The sequence below is a fragment of the Pezoporus flaviventris genome, unplaced genomic scaffold, assembly GCF_033815535.1.
Source record: "Pezoporus flaviventris isolate CSIRO_AGI_PZ_B2104156 unplaced genomic scaffold, CSIRO_AGI_Pfla_v1 ptg000213l, whole genome shotgun sequence".
In the NCBI taxonomy this organism is placed as follows: Eukaryota; Metazoa; Chordata; class Aves; order Psittaciformes; family Psittacidae; genus Pezoporus; species Pezoporus flaviventris.
The window spans coordinates 1,306,010-1,322,911 of record NW_026892761.1 but is presented as its reverse complement, the minus strand read 5'-3'; the positions used below and the strand labels follow the sequence as shown (position 1 = coordinate 1,322,911).

Genomic DNA, 16,902 nt, shown 5'->3' with positions numbered 1-16,902 from the left:
TGATGTCCCATGGCAGCGGGATGCCGAGGGCTGGATCCCATGGGTGATGTCCCATGGCAGCGGGATCCCCGTGTGCATCCCATGAGCTCCACACTCACTCGGTTGCTCCATCAGGACTGCCACGGGGCCGTCACACCCAGCACGTGATGGATGGAAGGGTGCGGGACACGGTGCCACATCACAGCTGCGTCAGCACCATGTGCCCAGGAGCAAGGAGCCAGCCCCTGCACAGGGATGCTCATGGTGGGGACCCCCCTTTCACCCCCTGGTGTCATCGCCCTTGGGACCCCACTTCACACCCCAACATCACCCTTGTTCCTTGGTCTGAGGCACTGAGCTCTGATGGGGCCGTGTGTTGCTGTGGGCAGGATGGGTGATGCAATGGGAATGGGGTTCCACAGCCCCATCCCTGCTCCCCCAGGATGCCCAAACCCACTGAAAACCATCCCCATCCCTGTCCCCATCCCTGCACAGCGTTGCCTTCACCTTCCTCTTCCTCCCCTGTGCCCTACCTGGGGTGCCAGTCAGCTGAGTGCCCGGGCCCCTCCCTGGGCTGGGCACAGCTATAAGTGCCCGGGGCCGGGCACAGGGTGGCAGAGGGAGCCAGGAGCTGCTGCAGGTGAGTCCGGGGCTGCCAGGCTGGGGTTTGGGGGGCTGCTGCTGTGGGCCCTGTGCTGTGTGTGCCCAGAGCCAGCTGGGCTCTGCAGTGCTCAGAGCTGGGTCAGGATTCAGCCCCCCCACCCTGGGTTTGGGTGCTGTGCTTTGAGGCACTGCCTTGCCGTGGGCACGGTGTGAGGTGCACGGGGTGGGGGGGCAGAGGGGACTGATGGGGGGGTCAGGGGGCTGTTTCCATGGGGTACCCCACTGCTGGGTCTGGGTGATGCTGGAATGGCCCCATTGGACGGGGGGATGTGGGGAGCAGGACCCGCTGGCAGCCAAGCAGAGCCCATGGTGCCGGTGCCCGTGTCCCAGCCACCAGGAAGTGGTGGATCCGGTGGCCCCGGTGAACCGGCTCTGAGTCACTGCGGAGGCTGCGGCTGAGAGCCCGTGTCCGGCACACGGGACCGGGCACACGGAGCCAGGCGGGGCAGAGGCTCCCACCCCTGATCCCTGCATCCCCATCCCTGATCCCTGCGTCCCCATCCCTGATCCCTGCGTCCCCATCCCTGATCCCTGCGTCCCCATCCCCAGGCACGGCCCCGGCAGCCATGGCCACGCTTTACCCCTCCCTCGAGGACATGAAGGGCCACCAGCTCCTGCAGGTCAGTGCTGGCGCAGCAGCGTTGGGGGGGGGGGAGCTGGCCCCGATGGGTGCCCCCCTCCTCTCGGAGGGTCCCCGGGTGGGGTGGGAGGGCAGCGCCTCAAGCAAGCCCCATCTCTCTGCAGGCGCAGGCAGCAGCCGGGGTGAGGACCCCCCCCACGACCGTGGTCACGGAGAAGCCAAAGCTCAGCTCAGACCCCGGTAACGCGGGTTGGGACCGGCTCTCCCTGCCCGGGGGGGGGAACACAATGGTTACTGTGGGGGGGGGGGGCTCAGCTGAGACCCCTCACATCCCACTGCATGGGCAGGGGATGGAGGCTGGGGGGGGTTCCAGGCAGGGAGGCAATGGCTGTGGGGTGGGAACCACCCTCCCTGAGGCCCCCCCCGTGCCCCCGCAGCGCTGCCCGTGCTGTACCCGAACCTGGCCGAGCTGGAGAACTACATGGGGCTGGCCCTGTGCAGCGAGGAGATCCAGAAGAACCTGCTCCCGGAAGGCAGCGGCTCCGTAGGTGCCCCCGTGCCGCAGCATCGCTGCTGGGCGCTTCCCCCCCCCCGCTGCAGCTCATCCGGCCCCGGCTGGGATGCGGCATCCCCCGAGGGCTGCTCCCACCCTTGACCCCCGGCTCCATCGCAGGCCCTGACCCCCAGCGGGCCCCCCCCGGGGCAGGTGGTGGCCCCCCTGAGCGGGAGCAGCGCGGGGCTGCGGCGGGCGGAGATCAAACCGGGCGTGCGGGAGCTTCACCTCTGCAAGGACGAGCGGGGCAAGACAGGGCTGCAGCTCAAGAACGTCGACCAGGTGAGGGCTGGGCACGGGATGGGGCATCCCGGCACGGTGGATGTGACAGGGCCCGGTGCACCATGGCGTGGCAATGTGTGCTGGTAAATGGCACAGCATAGAACCGCAGCATCACAGAATGGGTTGGGTTGAAGGGAGCTTGAAGCTCCTCCAGCTCCAACCCCTGCCGCGGGCAGGGACCTCTTCCACAGCAAGCCCCTGTGTCCAACCTGGCCTTGAACACTGCCAGGGATGGGGCAGCCACAGCTTCTCTGGGCACCCTGTGCCAGCCCGGTGCAGCCCAGCCCGGCGTGGGCCATGGCACGGTACCTGCCAGCGTGGTGCCATCACTCCCCCCTGTCCCCAGGGCATCTTCGTGCAGCTGGTGAAGGCCAACTCGCCAGCGGCGCTGGTGGGGCTGCGCTTCGGGGACCAGATCCTGCAGATGGACGGCAGGAGCTGCGCGGGCTGGAGCAGTGCCAAGGCGCAGCGGGCGCTGAAGAAGGCGAACCCCGAGAAGATCGTGATGGTGGTGCGGGACCGGTGAGTGCTGGTGCCGGAGGTGCTGATCCCGGTGCTGATCCCGGTGCTGATCCCGGTTCTCCCCGCAGGCCGTTCCAGCGCACGGTCACCGTGCACAAGGACAGCACCGGCCACGTCGGCATCGTGGTGAAGAAGGGGAAAATCGTGTCCCTGGCCAAGGACAGCTCCGCTGCTCGCAACGGGCTCCTGACCCATCACTACATCTGCGAGGTGAACGGCCAGAATGTCATCGGCATGAAGGTAGGGGCTGCACAGCCACGGTGCCGTCAGGAGCATCCCATGGGATGGGGGCACCCCATGGAGCCACCGCTCTCTCCTGCAGGATAAGCAGCTCATGGAGGTGCTGGCGGGGGCCGGGAACGTGGTCACGCTGACCATCATCCCCACTGTGATCTACGAGCACATGGTGAAACGGTGAGGCCATGGGGCCATGGTGCCCGCCCCAACCCCACTGGGGTGCCCAAGGGTGCCTCTCCCTACTAAGTACCCATTCCCTGTGCCCAGGCTCTCACCAGGGGTGGTGAAGTCGAGCATGGACCACTCCATCCCTGACCTGTGAGGACTTCGCTGCTGGAAGCCTCATGGGCTGCTGAAGGTACCCCACAGCATCCCCAAAGGAGTCCCTCATCCCTGCAGCCACCGGTGGCACCTCCAGCCCGTGCCGTCCTCTCCTCCCTCACATCGGCAGGGATGGGGAATGCACATCCCCATGTCCTGGGGCAGACGCCAAAGGCTGGCTCCAGCCAAAGCAGACACAGACCCAGTGACGTTTATTACATCCACCAACAGAGAGCGAGTACAGGATGGGGGGGGGGTGTTACAGCTTTGTCAGTTCTGTATTTAAAAAATATATAATATAGATTTGTCTTTCAAATATAATCATTACATTTATTTCTTGGCAAAGCTTTGGGCAGTCGGACAGACGCGAACACACAGCCACAAACACATTGCACGAGAGGCCCATGCCCCAGCGCCCGCCCCCGGCTCCCCCATCCATCACCCGGCACCGGGAGCTGCATCCCCACCGCGGCAGAGCCACAGCGGGGCCATGGGGAGCACAGGGAGCACGGGACGGGGCCTGTGTCCCGTGGGAGCGCCGCTGTCGGGGCATCGCTGCTCCATGGGCGGTGGAGTGGGGTTTGGGGCGGGGGGGGAACACTGTTAGTTCAAGTCACGAAGAACCCACTGACATTCATGGGGGGGAGCCCAAGTCTCGCGTCCCGCCGGCCCCCGCTGAGCAATCGCCGCCGCTCCAAAGGGAAAGACAAGGCATTTTGTTGTTCCAGAGCCCACCAGCAAAGCGGGGATGGGGCTGGAGCAGGCAAAGGCGCTCGGCCCCTGCCCGCATCCCTCACTGCAGCCCCAGCTCCAGCACGGGGATCACCAGTGCCAAAACCACCGGAGCCCTCTGGTCCAGCTCCACGGAGGGCAGAGCCCAGCCCCTGGGCTCCAGTCTGTACCCAAACCAAAGTGAATGTAGTGCAAAGCAGGGGGAGGGAGGGAGCCGGGCTCCCCCTGGGTCAGGGATGCAATAGGGGAGCCCCGTCCCGGCCAGGGGAGGAGGATGGACACCAGGCCCGGGTGAAGGTGCCCCATGGGCTCCACCACCTCCAGCGCTGGTCTCTGTGTCCGGGCAGGTCCCCCCCAGCCTCCTGCCCACAGCCAGACTTCGCTGTCGTGGTGCGACCTGCATCTGGAGCAGGAAATGCACCCGGAGGGTCCCACCGCACCCCCCAGACACCCCTCGGGTTCGCTGCCATCGCCCAGCCTGGGGCAGGGCAAGGACAACCGAAAAGCACGTGCAGCGATGGGAGAGCCCACCCATGGGTGCAGCCTCCCCCAGCCAGCAGCAGAGGGTCCATAGGGCAGGGTGATGTGGGCGCCACATCCCGCAGAGCCACTTGGCACCTCTGTCCCAGCACCATCCTTCCCCCATCCAGGACAAAGGATGCGGGCTGGTGGTGGTGGGGGGTTGACAGCGCACCCCAATGCACCCACAGACTCCCCCCCATCCCCTTCCCACCCCCAGGGCCGCATCCCTGCAGGGAGCAGGGACACGCTGGGGCTTTACAATCAGCGGTCAGGTCCTTGGGGGCGGTCGGGGGGTTCTGGGGGGGTTGGATCAGGGCTGGGCGCTGCCGCCGGGGCTGGCGACGGGGCGACAGCCCATCCTGCGGATGGAGTGGAGGGCGACGGTGCAGCAGCCGCGCAGCAGGGAGCTGATGTTGTAGATGGGCTGGCCCTGCCGGCGCTGCGAGCGGCACAGCCAGGCCACCGTGGGCACGGCCGGCACCACCACGGCCAGCAGATCCACGATGAAGTGGCGGCTCCAGTAGCTCTTGGACGGGGGCCCCTCGCAGCCGGGCACCTCCGAGGGCTCCTCCTCCGCCGCGCAGGCGATGGCCACCGAGGCGCTGGGGGGCTGGCGCACGGCCGGGTTGGGGCAGGGGACGGGCCCCCCCTCGCCGCCGGCACCCATCACCGCGGCGTCGGGCTCGGCCACCAGCAGGTCCGTGGTGGGGTTGGAGAGCTCGGGGACGGGCATCGTGTCTTCCATCTCGGACACCCAGGCCGAGGTGGGGCTGCCCAAGCTGCAGGCTTGGGACTTGATCACCTTCTCCAGGATGGCGTCCAGGTCGGGCTGGCAGGGCACGAAGTCCGTCTGGATGGCCCGTTCCTGCATGCAGCTCGCCTGCACCCCGGCCTCCGCGCTGCCCCGCAGCAGCTTCTCGTAGGTGGAGCTGGGGGGCAGGCGGGGGCCGGGCTCAGCCCCCATCTCCAGCGGGTCCGTGTGTCCCGGAGCATCCTCCATGCCCATGAAGCCGCTGTCGGCCCCCTCGTCCACCGAGATGGTTTGTGAGCCCCCCACGTTGCGGTCCCCGGCCCCCTGGTCGCTCAGCTTGGTGTACGTGGAGCTGCGGGTGAGGGACCGCGCTGGGGACCCCCCGGCCGACTCGCCGGCCCCCTCCTCCTTCAGCGCCCCGTTCTGCGCCACCTCCATGCTGTGCAGCAGCGTCTCCAGCTTCTTGTTCTGGATGTTGATGTCCACGAAGTACTTCTGGAGCCCTTTGTCCTTCTCCAGCAGGTTGTTCTTCACCGTGTCGATGACCTGCTTCAGCTGCTTGATCTCCTTGCGGGCCTCCTTCAGCGCCAGCTGGGCCTCCACGCGGTGGCATTCCTCCTCGATCCAGTCCTCCTGCATCCGCGAGAGCTGCGTCTTCAGGTCCTCGATCTCGGCATCCCTGTGGGAGATGGGGAGGGCACGGCCATGGTGCTGAGCGGGCTGCGGGGCCAGCCCTGGCCTCACAAGCTCGGTACTGAGTTGGAACCACGTCAACCCAGTAACGCTCAGCACTGGGACCCAGGGATGGATCCAGTGGCTCGGGGACCCTTGGGAGCAATGCTCTGGTAGGTGCCCCGGGTGGGTGCATGGCAGCTGGCACGCCAGCGAGGACGTGCCTAAGCCCGAGAGGAGCAGATGGGGATTAACCACCCTCTGATGCTGACATTCAGATACAGCAGAGACTTAACCAGGGGCACGGGGCAGAGCAACCACTGCAGGTGGGAGCTAAGCGCTCTGCGGCCCCCAAATCCCAGTTGGATGGGGACGCCCACGTGCCTGCAGCGCCACGGTGAGCCCAAGGCCAAGCTGCAGTGCTGGGAACTGGGAATGCCCAGAAGCATCAACGTCCCGGTGCCATGCAGGAGCTGCTGGTGGAGGCGGCAATGCCAGGACCCGTGCCAGGGCACCCGTGTCCACTGCTCCCGTCCTCACCTGTCCTGCAGGCGCTCCTGCGTGTCCTTCAGGCGCGCTTTCAGGTGCCGGATGCACACCTCCTTCTGCTGCAGCGGGGTCAGGTACTGCTCCGGCGTCGGCGGCTTTATCCCATGGTTGTCGCTGCAGAGGTTGTACTTGGCCGAGCGCCTGCGGGGACACACGAGTCACCCACTGCCGGTGCCGGCGTGGGCTCACGCGGGGGTCCCAAGGGAGATGCCTGCTCTTGGGGTGCTGGGGAGCATCCCAACGGAGCCCTGCGGGCAGGAGGGGCAGGGTGGGTGTCTCCCACCACGCTGGTGCTGCCCATGGCTGCCGAGCTGCAGGCTTCATGCGGGCGCATGAGGAGAGCCAGGAGCAGGCGAGCACCGAGGTCTCTGTGCCCAAAATGAGCTTTCCAGGAATGGTGGATGCTGATGGATGGGATCTGCCCTGGCAGGGGTGGAGGTGGAAGGTGGGTCGTGGGTCTGGGATGGAGCAGGTCTGGAGCTGGCTGCTGTCCTGCCCATGGACAGCAAGTCAGGGCATCCTGCATCTGCCCAGGTTGGGCCAGCAGCACATCTGGACCCTCCTCTTGCCACTGCCAGGGTGGATGAGGTGATGCCTGTGGCCTGAAGCCCAGGAGAGGGCTGCACAACTGGGCTGGGGAGATGCAGAGGGCTGAGCACAGGATGCTCCTGCACTGCTGCAGGGTAGCCCAAAGCCCCTGTGCATGGCAGCGGGGTGGTGGGGACGCTGTGCACAGAGCAGGACAGCCCAAGCCCTGCGCATGGCGGCAGCCTTCATCCACAGACATAAGCATCACGTTAGGAGCAGCCAGGCAGGACCCTGGCCCTGCAGCACCCCATGGCAGCAGGATGGCCACTGCTCCCTGCTGCAGCGCACGTGGGCTCCGGTCACCAGGTCACCCTCAGGCCCCTCACGTCCCCCCACATTTGATGCCGTCTCAGAGCTGGGAGGTTCTTGGCAGGAGCAGCAGAGCCCAGGGACAAGCCAGTGCCCATCCCACAGCTCGGAGCCAGGCTGTTCATGCCCGGAGCACACCGGGAGCACGACGGGATGGAAACGAAGCTCTTGCCCATCACGGCTTCGATCCTAAAGGCCCCAGGGTGCTCCCCAGAGCGCAGGAGGGACACGTGCAGCGCGCAAGCCACAGCCAGGGCAGGAGCAAGGGACGGGTGCTGAGCTGCCAGGCGGGGGGACAGGGAGGGAGCAGACACCACAATGACAGCAGAGGGGTTTGGAGGAGGATGAGGGGGTCACGGGGACACAGCAGCGGCTCCGGCTCCCGCAGCCGCCCTGGCACAGCCTCGCTCCACCGGCCCCTGCGCTCCTGTCCCAGCGGCACCGGTAGCACGGGCGCTGCTGCCCCGGCCCGGGGGCCGCGGGTGATGGGGTTACCTTGGGGTGGGGCTGCTGTCGCTGCCCTTGCAGGAGCCAGAATTGCTGCTGCTGCTCAGCGAGGAGGTGCCGTAGGTGTCCCTCCCGGGGGCGAGGGGCGCCTGGAGGCAGGGAGAAGAGGCTGTGTCTCAGGCCGAGTGGCTGAGGGCGCTGAAGACTTAAAGAAGGAGGCAAAGCCACTCCGTCCATAAACCCCGCGACTGCCAACCACCACACCGAGAACACACAAGACAAGAGGACAAAACAAACAGCAGGGATCAAAATGGCACGGACATGGCGACGGGCACGAGGCAGGGCTGAGGGGAGGGGGGGATGCCCACCCGCTTCCCCGCTCCCAGTGTGGGATCGATCCCCTGGATGCTGGCGCAGCATCCCCAGCACAGCAGGAGCCCCTCGGGAGGGCCCTGGGAGCCTGGCAGAGCTGAAGGCACCCAAGTGCTGCTGCAGGGCAGCACCTACACGTGGGCAGAGCTGCCTTTGCTCCCTGCCAGCGCTGCTGGTGGCACCCAGTGCCTGAACAGCAGCAGCCCAGGTCACGGAGACGCTTGGAGAGGAATAAAAGCTTTTCCCCCCTCTTGTCCTTGCTCAGCGCAGCTCAAGGAGGGGCTGCCCAAGGGCTGACCCCGCTCCCAGCCTCACCCAGTGCCTGCACCGCTGCCGGGGCCCTCTGCCACCGCCTGCCATTGCCCGGCTGCGGCAGGGATGCACAGGGAGGGATGCAGCGCTCGGGGGGGCTGCGTGCACACACAGGGAAGTGCCAAAGCCAGGCTGGGCTCGTGCTGCAGCGTGGCCGCTGGTGGTGAGGCGGGGATCGGCTCGTCCCCTCCCTGCGCCCGGAGCCTGAGCCATATTCACCTTCGGGATCCCGTGGACGAGCGTCGGCTCCCCGGCAGGGACATGGCCACGGCACCGCGGGTCCTGGGCACGGGGAGCTGTGGGGGAAAGGCAACAGAGAGAGGAGCTGAAGGCAAAGAATGGCCCTGGGGAGCCGGGGGCCAAGCAGAGGTGGGCCCCTGCACCACGGCACCAGCTTAGTCCCCAAAGCCTCCTGTACAGATGTGAATGCATCCCCTGCACATCTGGGCTGTGCCTGACTCCTGTGGCCCAGTAGTGCCGGGATAGTGCATGCCCAAGGTCCTATCCTGCAGGGGATGCTGTGGGCACAGGCTGAGCACTTTATAGGGCCAAACAGAAGCGTAACGGGTGCCTACCCATGGTCTGAGCCCCTTTCCCCACAGTCTCCAGGCACGGGATAAGCTTTCCATTGGCCCAGGTCCCTTTCCCTGCAGGCAAAGGGAGATCCGGGATGCAGGGTGCCTCAGGGCTGACACCTCTCGGAGCAGAGATGGGAGAGGGGCTGTGACCCCCAGCCCTGGCCCAGGCAGGGGCCCTGCAGCAGCCTGGGACCTGCTTGTTCTAAAGTGAGTCAGAATCAGGCGTGCTCCAGTGAAACCGGGTGAGGAAGCCCAGATCCGGCGTGATGCGGCAGCAGCAGCAGATAATCCCTTGGGAAGCACAGAGCCCCTTTGCTGTAAATAAATAGGCCACATCCAGAGGCTCGCAGCAACCAGCTGGAGCTGCTTGAAGAGGCAGCACCTTGGGATGGGATGGGATGGGGTGGGATGTGGATGCTGCAGCAGAGGGGAGCTACCGAAAGCGTCCCCTCAGCACGTCCATCCCGCTGAGCATCCCATGGCACCGCTGTGCTCACAGGGATGGCCAGGATGCCACTGAGCTCTCCCCATCCCATTCACAATGCTGGTATTTATCCCACATCCTGGCAGCTCCAGCCCAAAGCAATGCGGGCAATGGGACCGGCCAGCTCATAACTGAGGGGCAATTGGAAACACCAAGTGCTGCTGGGCCCTGCTCCAGGGGAGCACAAGGGGCAGGACAAGAGGGACAGGAGCAGAGGAGCACAGAGAGCTGTCCCCAACGCAGCCTTTTGCATTTGTCAGCCCAGGGCTGTTTTCTCCAGCTACCTCCTGCCTAATGCCCAAAGCCCAGAGGAGCCAGCCCAGGCCTCTCCTCTGCCCAGGATTCACTACTCCCTGACCCCAAAACCACGAAGAGCCCAGCGATGCAGAGCACAGAAGCCCAGCCCTGCCATACCCAGTGCCCCACACTGGGGGGGTGCCAGCACCAGGATGTGGGGGTCCTGTTGCTCCTCTCTGGGATGGATTTGCCGGGGGGTGACAGCTCTGCCCTGTCAGACAACTGCTGCCGGGTCCGTGGCGTGCACGGCCGGGCGGCTGCGGGCTCTGCTAATGCAGCAGCGTGAATCAGCATCCAGAGCTGAGCTGGCCCCGGAGCATCCTCCAGCAGCTCCACGCAGGGCTGCAGCACAGCACAGCAGGGCCAGCCTCTGCCTTGCTTTTCCTGCTCCCAGGAGGGCTTTAAGGACATTCACAGCCATGGAGGTTAACTCCTCTCACAGCCGCAAGCCCCGTGGTACCCCGCTGCCTCCTGCCCTTCCCTGGTCACAGCAATCACCCCCACGCCAAGGGGTCCTTCCCTCCTCTGCTCCATTAACACCAGGTCAGCGCCAGCACCCAAAGAGCACCCGTGCATCCACCACAGGGGCTGGTACCCACGCCGGGGGCTCCCACACTGCCCCCCAGGCGCCCGCATCAGCATCCGCAGCCGGGAAGAGCTCCGTGGGGAAGCAGGATTCGGCCTCACGCCTGCTGAGCTCAGTTCCTCCTCCTCCCACTGCAGCAGACGCGCCCGAGCCCACGCTCGATGCCTCGCGCGGCACCAGATTTAGGGTGGGAAGCCCCGAGCAGCCCCGTGCTGCTGCCAGCGGGTACCAAGATCCCATGGAGGGCTCAGCACCATCCTGCACCCTGCCCGGGTCCCCCTCTCGCAACGATGCTGAGCTGTGCATCACCTCCCTGGGTACCGGCTCTGCCCAGGCTGCCCCAGGGCAGCTTGAATTTAACCACTGGTAATAAATAAATCATCACTGTCTTTATTCCTCGAGAATGAAAGGGCCATTTCAGCCTCCCCAAAAGCCTGGGGCTGCTGAGGACAGGCAAGTGGGGCAGACTGAAAACGCACCTTCCACATGGGACACAGTTAACTGGCATCTAACAACAGAGGGAATCACTTCTCTGCCCTTAAAACGACCACTACGGCACATACGGGGATGAGCAGCTGCAGGGCGAAGGGAGCAAGAGGAAATCCAAGGTTATCTTATCAAGGGAGGAAGAGCTCTGCTTTCCTGGTGATGGGCAGGGGGGGCTGTTCACTGACCAGGGATCAGGAAAAACAAATGGAAAGGAAATAGAAAGCATTCCAAGGGGAACAACTGCATCCCTGAGCACGCTGCCCGCTCTCCAGCAAGGAAGACAACAGCAGCCCCGAGGGGCAGGAAGCAGGGAGGTAACCAAGAGCAGGTCACTAACATCTGAAAACCATCCAGTAGGATCCCAGAGGAGTTTGGGGTGGAAGGGACCTTAAAGCTCCTCCAGCTCCAACCCCTGCCACAGGCAGGGACCCCTTCCACTGGAGCAGCTTGCTCCAAGCCCCTGTGTCCAACCTGGCCTTGAGCACTGCCAGGGATGGGGCAGCCACAGCTTCTCTGGGCACCCTGTGCCAGCGCCTCAGCACCCTCACAGGGAAGGGCAGCAAAATTCCCTGTGGATCTCCCGGCTCACAGAGAGGCCCCTTTGAAAACAGCAGCACAAAATGGGGCTTATTCTGTGCAGAATGAGCCTGGGGGATTCACACTAAATAAAAGCGATGGACCTTGATAAGGAAACAGATGGAGCTACAGCACGAAGAGCTGATACCCACAATGGGGTGGGATGGAGCACAACCGAGCACCAGAGCCTCTCGCCCCAAGGAGAGGAGGTCCCCGTGCCCTGCACTGGGACATTGGTTGTAACCACTCCGAGCACTCTGTGCCTGCTGTGGTCACACAGGGACAGGCAGGCATTGCCCCTGCATGGGACACAGGGCCAGGGGACCCCCTCGCCATCACCTCTGATGGGTCCTCAGCTTGTTCCTCAAGGCTTTCACAACTCCAGGCTCTGGAGCTTCCAAAGCATCTTGTTTTGCTCAATCTCTGCAGGGTTCAGGGCTCATCCCATACCCACGGGGAGCACAGAGGACAGTGAGGAGCACACGGAACCCTCTGTCAGCCCTGACCCAGGGGCCCAGCAGCCACTGCACTTCCTTGGATTGCTTGCTCTCCTTTACCTTGGATTGGATCTAAGGAGGAAATTCATTCCTGTGAGGGTGCTGAGGCACTGGAATGGGTTGCCCAGGGAGGTTGCGAATGCTCCATCCCTGGCAGCGTTCAAGGCCAGGTTGGACAGAGCCTTGGGTGAGATGGTTTAGTGTGAGGTGTCCCTGCCCATGGCAGGGGGCTGGAACTGGATGATCTTCAGGTCCTTTCCAACCCGAACCATTCCATGATTCTATTCTATGACATGGCACATCCTGTGCTAGGAACACTTTGCAGCGGTGGCACCGAGCCCAAGCGTCTGAAAGCAGCTTCACCAATGGTGCAGAAAGCTCGGGAGAAGAAGGGTGCATTCCCTGCAGATCCCCCCCACTGGGTGGGATATATCCAGCCTTCCAGCACTAACAAGGTTAAAAGCAGAGAGCAACAGGGGGAGGGAAACCACAGCTTCGCTTTCCCAGGGAACAAAAAGCCCTTCCTGCCCTTCCCATTGCTTTTCCTCCACACTAAAAATAAGCAAAGCGCCCAACGCGGCAACCGAGCAGCAGCAACCTCATTTGGGACAGAGCAAAACCAGCAGTGCCGGGGTCGGTGTGTGCTTGGAATGGGGCTGGGATGCAGCTGGGGGGCGGGAAGCAGCAGGATCCAGCAGCCGGGGTGCAGTGACGGAGGGCATCGGCACCACAGGCACCATCCGAGGCAGGAGGCGAGCGCTGCCGGGTGCACAGTGATGATGTCTGGGCTCCTCCTCCTGCCACAGGGGATATTTTGGGAGACAGGAGCTGCTTTGCTCCTGCTTGGGAGTTTCCAGTGGAGCAGCGAAATCCCCAGGAGCCGGGCACTCTGCTCCCTGCTCCAGCAGGGATGGGCTCATCCCAAAGCAGGGCTTCACCCGGGTCCTGGACAGAGGGAGATGCTCCAGTTCGCACCAGGGCAGAGTGCTCAGGGCAGGGACAAACCACGCAGGACGTTTATGCAACAGCCCCAGAAAGATCAATGCTGCTCAGAGTTGTTGCATCACGTAACGGGCCGCAGGAGCCTCTCCTTTATCCCCTCGTTTGTTACAGAGCGCTGAGTTGACACCCAGAGCTTGCAGGAAAGCAGAGCCCATTCCAACAGATCGGGTTCTGCAGCTCATCGCTTTTCCAGCTGACCTGGCCGTGGCGCAGGGTGGGAGGTGGCGATTCCTGGCCCTCAGCAGCTAAAAATAAGCACCTGGAGCAGAGGGAACAGGTTGGTCCCTGCGGAGGCCTCTGCAGGCAAAGGGAACAGAGCTCCATGGCAAGCGCTGCAGCAGTTGCCAGCAGAGCAGGAGCAGGATGCCTGGGGTGCAGATGCCACGGTCCCACCCCAGGTTGGGGGTACACATGAGATCACACCACACAGCCCATCCCCGTGCCGGTGCTCTGCTGCAGAGCCGAGCTGAGGGCTGGTAAAGGAGAAGGAAGAGCCCACTCCTCCAGGATATGACGGCAAAAACATGGGAGCTAAACCCAGCTCCCAGCACAGCAGATACTCCTCCCCTCCGCACCCTTGCATGGTCTCAGTGCAGCAGAAGCAGCCTCCCTCCTCAGCACCCACCTTGAGCTGGGAATGACGGTGGTCACGGTGGCTCAGCCCTGGCTCCCTGCACCACTGGGCCTACTTTGTCACCCCACCAAACCTCCCGTCTCAGGCACAGGCATTGCCCCTCCTGACCCCTCCCCACAGGTACCTCTGCAGCCCCACATCCCCAGTGCACACATGGGGTCACACAATGAGGGACCCCGGTGTGGGATAAGCCCCACGAGTGCGCGGCGGCAGGTTTGGGTACAACAACCAGGAGCAGCAGCACTGACCTTGCGGGGAGGAGAGAAACGAGCTCCTGGCGCATCAGGCAGCTCGTGTGTTCCCCTGGTCCCTTCCGAGATGGAGCACTAAGCCATTAAATCATGAAACCTCAATGGCACAGCAGCTCCGGCTCCTGCAACGCCCCATGGTGCCGGGAGGGATGCCTGGATGCTGCATGAGCAGATGTGGGTCTGGTGCATGCAGGGAGAGTCTGGCACATGCAGGGAGGCTCTGGTGCATGTGATGGAGATGTGGTACATGCAGGAAGAGTCTGATGCATGTGATGGAGGTCTGGCGCATGCAGGGAAAGTCTGGTGCATGCAGGGAGGGTCTGGTCCTACAGGGGTAGATAGACTGGGGCATGTGATGCGAGTCTGGCACATGCAGGGAGGGTCTGGTGCATGGGATGGGGGTCTGGAGCATGCAGGGAGGGTCTGGCGAGTGCTCTGCAGGTCTGGTGAGCATCCTGTACGTCCAGTGCCTGCTGTGAGGGTCTAATGCCTGCAATATGGGTCCTGTGCCTGTGATGCAGGACCGGTGTGCATGGTGCAGGTGCAGGTACATGAGATGTGGGTCTGGCGAGTGTGATACGGGCCCGGTGCATGCCATGGGGGCCAGTGCATGCACTGCGGGGCCGGTGGGCGTGCCCCGTGCATGCAATGCGGGTGCGCTGCGGGCCCGATGCGCGACCCGCCCCGAGCACCCCCAGACCGTGCCCCCCCCCCCGCTCCGCACCCAGCAGGGGCCGAGTCCCGCGGGACCCCCCCGCCCCGCTCCCCGCTCACCTGCGCGGGCCCCGCTGCCGATGTCCGGGGCGGCAGCGCCGGCGGGGGGGGGTCAGCGACCTGCCGGGAAGGGAGAGAAGAGCTGGCGGTGAGCGGCGGAGCGGGGCACGGACCGGAGACCCCCCCCCCCCCCCCCCGCCGCCATCCCGGTACCCCCCCCACCTCCATCACCTGCGCCGGCCTCCATGGGTGCGGCGGGATGGATGGAGGGAAGGAGGGATGGAAGCGGGGAGGGAGGGATGGAGGGAGGGATGAGCCTTGCAGCTGCGTAATTTGCCTCCCTCCTCTGCGCTCTTAAAGCGACGGCGGCGCCGGCACCGCCCCCCCCCGCCGGGTTTCCCCCCCCCCCCCCCGTTTCTATGGCAACACCCCTTTGCCGGGATGCACAACCCTGAATTTTAAGGAAAAGCCGGTTTTGGGGGTCCCTTCCCCGCAGCGGAGCCCCGCGGGTCCCGGCGCTCCGCTCCTCTCCCCGAGTAACCCCGGAGGAGGAGGAGGAAAGGGAGGAGGAGGAAGGGGGAGCCCCACGCTGCGGCCCCCCGGCCCTTGGAGTGCCCCCAGCGCCGCAGTTTTCATCTAACCGGCCCAACTGGGAGGACAGGACATCCGTGTGCTCCCAGTGACGCACTGCGCGCAGCCACATAAATCCCGGAGCGATGATCCCGGCTCCCTGCTCCCTGCTCCCTACCGGCGGCCGAGGGCCCCGCTCCCGCTGCCACCGACAGCCAGCGGGACCGAGCACAAGTCGGAGCTTCCCCCGGCTGGCAGCGGCTGCCGCGGCACGTCCGATGTCCCGAGCACGGTGTGGTCACCGCGTGTTTCCTCCTGGGGCTGTCGAGGGTCAACCTGTCAAACTAAGGAGCAGGCACAGGGCGAGGCTGCTTCGAGCCACCAGGCGGAACGGAATCAACCAGGTTGGGAAAGACCTTTAAGATCATGGAGTCCAACTGTTAACCCAGCCCTGCCAAGGCCACCACTGACCCATGGCCCCAAGTGCCACATCCACGTCTTTTTAATACCAGCGGGGCTGGTGCCTGCAGCCCTGCCCTGGGCAGCCTGTTCCAATGCCTGAGCACCTCTGGGGCAGGAATTGTTCCTCAGCTCCATCTAAACCTGCCCTGGGGCAGCTTGAGGCCATTTCCTCTTGTCCCATCCCTTGGGAGCAGAGCCCAGCCCCTCCTGGCTCCATCCTCCTGTCAGGCAGTTGTAGGGAGCCATCAGGTCCCCCCTGAGCCTTCTCTTCTCCAGACTGAACCCCCCAGGTCCCTCAGCCCTTCCCCATCACCCCTGTGCTCCAGGCCCTGCACCAGCTCTGCTGTCCATCTCTGGCCCTGCTCCAGCACCTCAGCGTCTCTCCTGTAGTGAGGGGCCCAGAGCTGAACCCAGGATTGCAGGTGCAGCCTCACCAGTGCCCAGTGCAGGGGGACACTCACTGCTCTGGTCCAGACTGGCAGTTATTGCAGCTGAAAGGACCCAGGGGTGGCTGCAGCCTGGGAGAGCAGTGATGTGCACATATATGTGTGCCCACGTTACACACGTGTCCCTAACACCCTGTGTACATGCTTGTGGGTGGAAGCAGTTCACACCCTGGTGGGGTCAGAGCAGAACCTGCTCCACGTCTGGGGCTGGAGCCGAGGCCACGGCCCTGTGCTCCCCCTGCCCTCACAGGGACACTCCCTCACTCCCCCTCCATTATTCCCAAGTTCTGACAAACCTGCTCTGGGAACACCTGCACTCTGTTCCCCACCTATTTCCTGCAAGGTCTGCACCTCATTTATTCCGACACACCGACTCGTTTCCATGTACACGTCTCCTGCCTCTCATCTCTTCCTGCCCGCCTCCAGCCTCCTTTTGTTTCCCTCTTTCCTGGTGAATCCAGCACAGAGCTGCTCTCCCTGAAAGGAAAATGAATGTGTTATCGCCTCTGCTGCCACTGGAGCTGCTCTTACCACGTGGCAGCGGTGCTGGTGGGAGATGCAGAGTCATTTCGGATGGCTTTGGGGTGAGAATAATAGGATTTCTCCTTCCCTCCCCTCCCTCTGTGTCACAGGGGCTCACTGGACACTGCTGGTGGGGATTGGGGCTGGTGCAGGGGAACAGGGGGGAGGTTTTTGCTCCTCCTTTGGCCATGCACTCACTGAGAGTCAGATTTAGGGAACCAAACCCTTCCCTGAGCCCAGGTTGGTACCTGATTCCCAAGTCAAACTAGTCCCAGAAGAGGAGAGGGGAGCACGCCACCCTCAAGCAGTCTTGGCCTGACACTTCTGGAGAGCAGCGCTCCCGTTCCCATCAGAAAAGGAAAATGCCATTTCTCTTGCAGTAAATGGGAAGAATTTTACCAAA

The 16,902-nt window shown here is 64.1% G+C and overlaps 2 protein-coding genes across 2 annotated transcripts; one reads left to right on the top strand and one right to left on the bottom strand.

Moving 5' to 3' along the window:
• Positions 1 to 1,193: 1,193 nt before the first annotated feature.
• On the top strand, positions 1,194 to 3,470 carry SDCBP2 (syndecan binding protein 2). Its single transcript, XM_061442107.1, has 8 exons — positions 1,194 to 1,262; positions 1,387 to 1,462; positions 1,660 to 1,766; positions 1,896 to 2,057; positions 2,404 to 2,579; positions 2,648 to 2,819; positions 2,902 to 2,993; positions 3,084 to 3,470. Exons 1-8 carry the CDS (start codon positions 1,209 to 1,211, stop codon positions 3,136 to 3,138), a joined length of 894 nt encoding a protein of 297 aa, XP_061298091.1. The 5' UTR covers positions 1,194 to 1,208; the 3' UTR covers positions 3,139 to 3,470.
• Positions 3,471 to 4,575: 1,105 nt separating this feature from the next.
• SNPH (syntaphilin) lies at positions 4,576 to 14,826 on the bottom strand. The gene is given in 7 exon segments (XM_061441410.1): positions 4,576 to 5,821; positions 6,355 to 6,504; positions 7,756 to 7,837; positions 7,840 to 7,955; positions 8,611 to 8,687; positions 14,560 to 14,619; positions 14,731 to 14,826. Coding segments are annotated over 5 exon segments (1,512 nt in total). The 5' UTR covers positions 8,655 to 8,687; positions 14,560 to 14,619; positions 14,731 to 14,826; the 3' UTR covers positions 4,576 to 4,701.
• Positions 14,827 to 16,902: the final 2,076 nt, after the last annotated feature.